The sequence below is a fragment of the Arachis hypogaea genome, chromosome 13 (genome assembly GCF_003086295.3).
Source record: "Arachis hypogaea cultivar Tifrunner chromosome 13, arahy.Tifrunner.gnm2.J5K5, whole genome shotgun sequence".
NCBI classification, from domain to species: Eukaryota; Viridiplantae; Streptophyta; class Magnoliopsida; order Fabales; family Fabaceae; genus Arachis; species Arachis hypogaea.
In genome coordinates, this window is record NC_092048.1 from 25911796 (window position 1) to 25921206 (window position 9411).

A 9411-nucleotide genomic window follows, 5' to 3' on the forward strand; every position below is an offset into this window, starting at 1 on the left:
AATTATTAAATATTTAAATTTTACCATAAAATATAAGTTAGAAAAGACATCATAAAATTCACCTAATAATAATTAGCTGTCTACCGGATGTAATTGTTAGTGCTTAGTGTGTTTACTTTATTCGTTCTTAATTACTTATATTTGAAATATTTATCAGGCGTAAACAATTTGATTTGTAATTTTTTTAGGTTTAATTATACCGTTAGTTTTTATAATTTTATCAAATTAAAAATAGTGTTGAAACTTAATTTTAAAAATAAAATATAAAAATTTAATTATGAATTCGATAAAACTATAAAAACTAATAAAATAATTAAATATTTTTTTACTTAATATTATAAGCCCTAGCAAAGGTTGCCATACCAGAACTTCAACAAATAACAAGTAACAACCCTCTAGGCTCCAAGACCCAAAAAATAAAATAAAAAACTATGGCACCTGAATTTACAGATCAGAAATCAGTATAAAAGAAAAGAATAATTTCACAAATACTGCATGAACAATTAATTTGTGGAGTTACTTTACTTATACAACTGATACAAATAAATATAATTAAAAGTAATTTTAGAAATATACTGACTATACAACTCCAAAATATATTTATTACGAACGATAGTGGTATAAGTAGTTGAATTATTCATGCAGCATATCTGCAAATGTGATTTGTGAATAATCTATACAACGGTTAACAGGATACTCTTGTCTGGGGAATTATCTATTTATCTTCGTCAGGAAATGAAGGGGAAGAGAGCTCACTTCAACATCTGATAAAAAAATGGTTGACTAGTAATAATAAATCCACAGTTATTCCCTTGTGTGTACATCCATTTCCGAGTGGTATACCAATAACGTTCTGTTTCCTATTTTGGAGAGGAAGAAGGTAAAAGATGAAAACGAAAATAAAAAGGAGGAAGAACGTACATACAATGATACAAACAAATATGCAAAAGGGAGAATGGACCGCACCCTCACCAGCATCAAATAAGCCTAACTCTCTGTCTCCGCTGTAACAATGGGAACATATATATATATATATATATATATATATATATTTGGTAGGATTATGATGAAACCAAATACTGCTGGAAATGCTTGGTCCTCTTCTTGTTCCTAAGTTTCCTAAAAGCAACAGACTCAATTTGCCTAACTCTCTCCCTACTCACGCCCATCATTTCCCCTATCTCTTGCAATGTCTTCATCCTTCCATCATCCATACCAAATCTCCATCTTATGACCTGTTGCTCTCTGGGATTAAGACTTTCCAGCACCATCTCGAGGTCCTTCTTCATCATCTGTTTGATGAGCTGTTCCTCAGCTGTTTCAGCATCGGGATGAGCGATCACTTCCTGGTCAAAAACACAAGTCCGTCATCATATCAGTAAAATGAACTCACATAGACAAGTCCTTTTCCATCAAGCATAATAAATTTTATTAAGTTTAGGACAGACCGAAGGCTTCAAATTCTGGTTGATCCCAATCTTCTGCTCTAGAGATCTGGGAGCTTTTGGGGTCAAGAGTACAGCACCAAGCCTCTTCATTGACAGTCCAGTTGCTGCAGCAACTTCTTCATCATTGGGGTTTCTTCCATTTTCACTAAAAAATTGTTTTCTTGCCTCTTTCACTCTGTAAGTTGCCTCCACCATGTGGAACTGCCGAAACAAAAAACAATGCAATGATACAGACGATCATAGACATTAGATCTATTTCAACTTCGCAGTTTCTTTCACCGAAACACGCATAGTCAGAAAGAAGATAACCAAAGATAAGTATAATGCTCACAGGTAGGCGAATGGTCCTTGACTGATCAGAAAGCGACTTTCGAACTGCCTGTTTAATCCACCAATGAGCATATGTGGAGAACTTAAAACCCTTGGAAGCGTCAAACTTCTCTGCACCTCTCACAAGGCCTCGGCATCCTTCCTGTAATCAATGGGAATTATATAGTTGATTACTGAAACAATAAGGTCATCATGCTCGTCATAGCTACAATGTGTTTAACCGAAAACTGTAGAATCGGTAATATACCTGGACAAGATCCTCCAGGTTCATCCCAGCTCCTTGATAATTCTTAGCAATTGATATCACAAGCCGTATATTGCTTTTAATCATTTTGTCTTTGCAAAATTTCCCATGATTTAGACGTTTCCTCAGGGTCTTCTGATCTACTCCAGCTACTGCAGCCCATTGAGCAAATGTGGGTTGCCCACCACATCTTTCTGCAACTTCCTCCCGGAGCTTTTCAAGCTTTAGTAGGTCCTGAATCATATTCGCAGTAGGGGCCAGATAATTTAGGTGACAAAGAATATTATAAACTTCACTGCATTATCAGAAAGAAACTTTGAAGACAGTTATTCTTTTTTCCTTGTTTTTTGGGGGGGTGGTATTCGATGGCAATTTTATAACTTAAAGATTAAAATCTCCTAAAATATAAATTCTTTGAATAATAATCTGCATAAGTAGATTCTTTCTAATTTCATTGTAATATTGCATTCCTTTTCCGACTCTGATGATTCTTAAAACAAAAAACAAAAATGGTCAGCTAAACAGGAAGTAAGATTAAGTGAATAGCCGCAAACCTAACGGATGAGACTTGCATAACTTGATATATCTTAAAATTGGCATAAAATTTATTGAAGAATCATAAAATCAGCATGCATTTTATGGAGACTATATAACATATTTGGAGCATATTAAAAATAAAATGTACGAAACCATGGTTGCCACGCGAGCGTAGTATAAAAATAGTGCATAACCACTAACATGAGATTCTCACCTGAATTCCTTCAGACAGTTGAACTTCTTCAGTTGATGTAAGAAGCCTAGTAGTGCTGGTTGTTGTTCTCAAGTAACGAAGTGGATCGGAATAGTCTACTTCTTGAACGGGAACACGCTTTCTCCTGCTGGGGGAACCAGACTTAAAAGAAACAATATTTGTGGCAGTCTTCTCTGCCACCCTCTCTCTTCTAGCTTTTCTTTCTATTTGGCGCCTAGATCTTACGGCTATACTATCTGAAAGCTGTTCCTGCAGAAGCTCAAGTTCCTCATAGGTAGGCTCCACATTATCAGACTCCTCATCACTATCCACTATGTTTACATCTTCCACTGTTTGTGCTCCAGAGTCAATGGGACGTCTTGCTATGTCATCTCCTGTTTCCATGCGTTGAACCCACTTCAGAAGTAAATTATCAGATTTGGAAGATACATGCGATCTAAATGCTGGTTCTGCCGAGGGTTTCTTTTTAACTAGCAGGGCTGCATCCTTTGCAACCTTCACAGCAGCTTTAGCAAGAGCAACAGCTTCATAAGCAGCAGCAGCTATTACAGCCTCTTCACTAGTAAGAAGTGATTCTGTAGATAAGGTTGATTTAAACTTTGCCTGATAATAGGCATAAATAAATTAGTCTCTGGGTGAGTTCGATATAACTAAATCTATTTTCTAATTATAATGGCCTGTTTGGCTTCTATTTTAAGTTCCTATAATATGAATTGTGAAAAAGAAATAATAAAAAAAATGGGTAAACAATGAAATTTTGTTTTTCTTTCCCCCTCCTATCTTAACTATTTCCTTTACAACAACTTGCAACAAGAAGCACACAAAATAGAATGAAAATTGTCTACACCCAGTTCAATGTTACAAACTATGTCAAGCCTCATCGACAGTTGGATTATAATATAATAACATAAAAAATGGGGATAAATGTTGCTGAACTTTGTCAAAATGGCATGCTTAATGCAGCCATGAACAGGAATAAGTAAGCTCCCTGTCCATGAAATGAGTAAATAATAATAATAATAGCAATAATAAAGCATCGCCAAGGGCAATAAGATCACACTGACATCACTCAATCCAAATATACAAATGTAACAATACAAACAAGTGGAATGCGGAGCCAAGAATGGTGAAATCGAATTGATATTAGATTGGGGAAAAAATGGTTGTGGAAGGGTAGCTGTTTGTTATGAGTAAAAACGAGGTCTAAGATCCAATTAGGATAGTTTTACTAGTAATTGATTTACTATAAATAGGTATAGTAAGAATGTAACTAGCAATGAATGATTTCAGTGATTGATTCCTTTCTTCTTTGGCCCTAATTGGGATTCTCTCAACTCTCTCTTCTCTCTATTGGCCCTTAATTGGGAAATTTTCTATTCTCTCCCTATCTCTTAGATTCTTATCCCTAACATTTGGTGCTTTCATTGGCCACCATTCTCCATTTTCATGGTGGTTTGGCGATCTCACCTCCAATGGAACAAATTGGAAGTGTAGTTGAGTATTTTACTGCCTTTTAATCTTATATTTAAAGTCGCGGAAATATTGAAGAATTTTCTCAATGGATTAAACACATATCCATATAGAAATTATATTTGACGATCCTAAATCTCTTTGGATGCATTTTATTTAGCAAAATTTTATGAAGAAAGATGGAAAAATCCTTTTCCAGAAATTTCAAAGCCAAAATTACCATATCAACACCATGTCCAGATCCAAAAAAATTCATCCACAGAATCAACAGCTCAAGCAGAATTTTAAATTTCAGATCCAGAAATTCAATCAAAATTTCAATGTCCAGTTCCAGCATCATCAATCACAATTCAGGATATGATAACACAATCAATTCAACAAGTAGAAGATTCAGAAGATATATCTACCGCGATCGCGATTGAGAGTGACGATGTTGATGGACGAGCAGTGAATGGCACCACTCTGGGCAACGGAGACGGGAAACTCACTGCCAGAAGCGGCGCCGAAGACGGCGCCGTCGCTATGGAGAAGGTGGAGGACGCAAACCAAGAACCGGCAGAGGTGAAGGCCACGCGACCACCACCAAAGCCACCGCATCTGAACTCGCACGCGGTGGTCTTGCCCGGCACCGACGACGCTGCAGAGCTAAACAGGGGAGGCGTCGCCGAGGACGGCGCCTCCGCGAAGGGAGCGCAAATGCTCGCGAAGTTCCGGGTTGACGGAGCAGCGACGATGGAAGACAGAGCGGTGACGGTAAAAGGCAGGGGTCTGTGCCGTCGAGTTCCCTCAATCATGGCGAAGCCAGCACCACTCATCGCCGCCGTATTTCCTTGGGACCGTGAGAGTGGACTCGGGTCTGTAACGGGTATGCCCGAAAGGCGGCCGCTGCACGCAGGGTTGGGTGCGTGCTGGTCTTGGACGGCAACATCAATCCTAGGGCAGCAAGGGTTGGACATGGGTGGAGGACAGCAGCTGTAGGACAGTGGAGGAGAAGGAGTCGCTGGAGATTCCTTCCCAGGGAAGGAGAGAGGAGTTGGGTCAATTGAGTTTGGTCTTGCATTGGCCCGAAACCTAATTTCTTAAGCCCAAAATAAGAAGAGGATAGGTGATCCATTTAATTCAAGCCCAATTTTGAGAATTATAGTTCTTTTGGACCAATTTTAGATTTTTTATTTTCAGTAGTATTTTTTAATCTGATAAACTAAGACCTAATTTTAGATTTATACATCAAATATATTTTATTTGTTTTAGATTGATGGACTAAAATTTTATCAATGAAATTCTAGTAGTAATTTTGTTTTTTTGTAGTAGTAGAGTAGAAATATAATAGAAAATATTATTTTTAGATTTAAATGCTTTTTTTAATTGTAATTAGGATTTTTAATTTTTTTTTTTTTTTTTTTTTTGCAGCTTATAGGCAAAGTTGTCGTTAATGGAAGTTAATCTTAAGAGTAAAAAAGAAGTTCAAGGTCCAATTAAGATAATTTTACTAGTAATTAATTTACTATAAATAGGTATAATAAGAATGTAATTTGTAATTAATCTGGCAGTTATAACCCAATTTAACTATGTTTATAAATTAGAATTCAAATACAATAACAAATGTAACTTATCTTTTGTTAGAGAGAATCTCGCTGATAGCAACCTACTCAGAAATAAATTAAGATAGTGACTGATCAGGCAAATATCTCAACTTCTCTACAGAAGATTACACTTTATAAATACTAAACCCTAACTATGTAAAAAGTACGCTATCCATTCTGAATTGTATTATACTCAACTTCTATTCTTACTAACTTGGGCATCGAAGTATTTTTGTGGGTGCCCGCCACCGCCATTTCTATTGAAGCTGGCGTATACCTCATCCGTCTCAGGCAAAGACAAGCTCAATCCTTGAACAAGACGAGTTATGCCTCAAGTCCGACTTACTACGCAGGAACATTTGGCACCCACCATGTGGCCGAGTTTACTTAATCCCGCTATTATTTTTTCTGTCCGATTATTTACCCTGTTTTGTAGGTTATAACTAATGGCAAATAAACAGAACAATTCACCTTCTCCTCCTACTATAGCTGAACTATTAGTGATCAAAGAATTACTAAAAGCAGAAATTCAAAGGTTAACTGAACTTATAAGCCAAAACGAACAAAGTGATGAGGAGGACCAGAGAAGTTTTGGTAACGGTGACAGCGGTGATGACCACACCTCGAGAATAACGACTGTGATAATAGTCACTCCAAACTCATCAACAAAGAAAACAAATTGTGGCAAATTCTCTGGTAACATTGTATAATGGTACATAATTTTAGCTACATATAAGACATTTTTGGTTCCCATGTTTTGATTAGAAATTCTGAATTAGCACAATTATACAAGCATTTGATTAAATAAATTGATTTTCTTATTTCCGAATATAACCAAGAGTCGAATCATATATGATTCAAACAATCTAAGCCAATTGACAATGAACTTCTCTCGTTGTCATTTAGATTATTATTGCTATAATTAATATTGTCCTTGACAATCGTCTTTTGACTGCTCAGTGTTAGCTCATGCTATTTTATTCACAGATCTTTGTCCTCATTCTCTTCAATTATTTGTTCTCAGAATAATGAAATTCAGTTTTAGCTTTAACCGACGAATTCAAAACATGTGTTTGTAATCCTCTGTACAAAAATAAAAATTCGAAATTACCTCGAAAAACAATCGAAAGGCGAATGACCGCAACAAATCAAATCGATAAGGCATTATACCACGGTCACACAATGCGTACACATAACCTAACCTGCTTATATAATTCTTTTACTTTAATTTTCAATACGACATGACCTCTTATAAGGCATACACTGCTCTATATACTTGAATCGCTTCACTTTTATGTATCTTACCATTTCATATACTAACCTTGGACATGCTATATTTCTTCGTAAATTGTCAGTCTAGGTTTCTTTTTCGATAGACTTTTTTTAAGTATATCTGGTACCACTATTTCTACTGTACATTTCTACGCCAAGTTTTGTATACAGGATAATACAGTCGTGCCGACCGGAAGAAAGTCAGGCAGTGCTATAAACAAACTTACCAAAAACAACTCCAGTAATAGTACCACCATGCGGACTATAACTCGAACAATTTGAACCTTCTAACAAAGCTCAACTCCATAATCAATGTACAAGATTGGCTTAAAGGTGCATTTCAGCTAAGCTCACAAGTCGAAATATGGTGATGTTTTCTTCTTTCATTAATAAAATATATTTACTCTAATCTATTTTTAATTTTTTCTATTAATCTCATTTATCACTATTCCTAATTGATCTATAAGCCATCCAGTACGATTAAATCAAAACTGAACTATACTCCAATTTTCAAATGCACAAGATACCAAGTTATTTATCATGTTCTATTATCCTTAATAACCAAACTATAAAGATCGGATACTCAAGCTCAAGTACAACTCACACAAGTGATACTTTGATACAATCATTCAACTTCAAAATCTATCACTCAATCAAAGAACAAAACTCAACTTTCTATCAATTCGAGAACAAACTCAGTTATCAATTAGTTCGAGAGCCATTATATATGCTCTACCAATCATTATCTTTCTACATTTTATAATCTCCATGAGACCATGACTAATAATATTCTATTCTATTCTGTTATTGCTATATCAATTCTTGAAAGCTAATAGCACTCTTATCTAAGAGGAACTACGACAAACCAAAACTAATGTTGGCATACAAAAACTAATCGATAGTTATAAGTCAGTATCAATCCAACAAACCGGTAGTTATAAGTCGGATTCATTTCAAACTAATCAGCAACTATAAGTTCAAATCACTCCAAACAAAGCGACATCTATAAGTCAGAATCATTTTGAAACAAATCGGCAATTATAAGTCCGACTCACTCCAAATAAACCAACACTTATAGTCGAAATCATTTCTAATAAATCTGCAATTATAAGTCCGAATCATTTCAAATAAACTAACACCTATAAGTCAGAATCATTTCAAACAAATCGGCAGTTATAAGTCAGAATCACTCCATACAAAATGACATTTATAAGTCGAAACCAGTCAAAGCAAACTGGCACATCTAAGTCGAAGTCAATCTGACAAACAATCAACTATGAGTTTTATCCAAAAGTACACTAATGCAAGCAACAACAAATCTCATTCTCAAAATTATCAAGTAAATCTTGGGGGCTAATCTTCATCTAACCATTATTTGTAATCATTCTCAATTTTTTTTACTTTACTATTCACCTCAAGTTATTTCCAAGCATGACTATCATTTTTCAATATACAACAAGTTGAGCTTGGGGGCTACTACTATTACTATCAACATTCTAATTTATAGGTCCACATAAAACTCGGAAGCTCAACCCGTCGTATTGAAAAAGACCACAGGTCAAGTCTGGGGACTATGATAAGGTGCTTATAACACGGTCCAACTATGCTTATAAATCATAATTCAAATACAATAACAAACATGGCTTATCTTTGTATAGAGAGAATCTCAATAACAACCCACTCAGAAATAAACTAATGTGGTTATCGAAAGATCAGAAAAATATTTCAACCTCTCTGTAGAGGATTACACTCTATAAATACCAAACTCTAACTATGTAAAATGTATGCTATTCGCTTAGAATTGCATTAAACTCATTTTCTACTCTTACTAACTTGAGCGTCGAAGTGCTTTTGCAGGTGCCTGCTGCCGTTGTTTCTCTTGAAGTTGACATATACCTCATCTGTCTCAGGCAAAGGCCAGCTCAATCCCTGAACAGGATGAGTTATACCTCAAGCCCGGCTTACTACGCAGGAACAACAATGAATAATTTTAGTAATTGATTCCTTTTTTCTTTAGCCCTAGTTGGGATTCACTCTTCTCTTTATTGGCTCTTAATTGAAAATTTTTCTATTCTCTTCCTATCTCTTAAATTCTTACCCCTAACACTGGAGGTGGGTGGAGCAAGTGCATCTGTATAGGCTCTCCAAGGAGTGTTTGGAATGAGTGAATCAGAATGCGCATCTAAAACGGATAACCCCAAGTGTTGCAAATTAAGGATGAGTGGCGGTGTTGTTGTCGCTAAAATGAAGGTGGCAGATAGAGTACAGTATGGCTGTAAACACAAATTTTTCTTTATTTTCGCTGCATATTTG

General features: G+C 35.8%; 1 protein-coding gene across 1 annotated transcript; it reads right to left on the bottom strand.

Annotated features, from left to right (window-relative positions):
- Positions 1-576: 576 nt before the first annotated feature.
- LOC112737776 (RNA polymerase sigma factor sigB) lies at positions 577-5527 on the bottom strand. Its single transcript, XM_025787869.3, has 6 exons — positions 4651-5527; positions 2774-3376; positions 2026-2256; positions 1780-1920; positions 1449-1649; positions 577-1346 (listed from the first exon to the last, which is right to left on the bottom strand). Exons 1-6 carry the CDS (start codon positions 5197-5199, stop codon positions 1062-1064), a joined length of 2010 nt encoding a protein of 669 aa, XP_025643654.1. The 5' UTR covers positions 5200-5527; the 3' UTR covers positions 577-1061.
- Between the last annotated feature and the right edge of the window lie 3884 nt (positions 5528-9411).

What these genes read in the sequence shown, in the direction of transcription:
- LOC112737776 (XM_025787869.3), bottom strand. Translation starts at nt 5,199, where the DNA reads ATGTCCAACCCTTGCTGCCCTAGGATTGATGTTGCCGTCCAAGACCAG. An exon ending in CACTCTCAATCGCGATCGCG is followed by an intron (nt 3,377 to 4,650) that starts GTAGATATATCT and finishes GCCTATTATCAG; the next exon opens with GCAAAGTTTAAATCAACCTT. An exon ending in AACTGTCTGAAGGAATTCAG is followed by an intron (nt 2,257 to 2,773) that starts GTGAGAATCTCA and finishes AATATGATTCAG; the next exon opens with GACCTACTAAAGCTTGAAAA.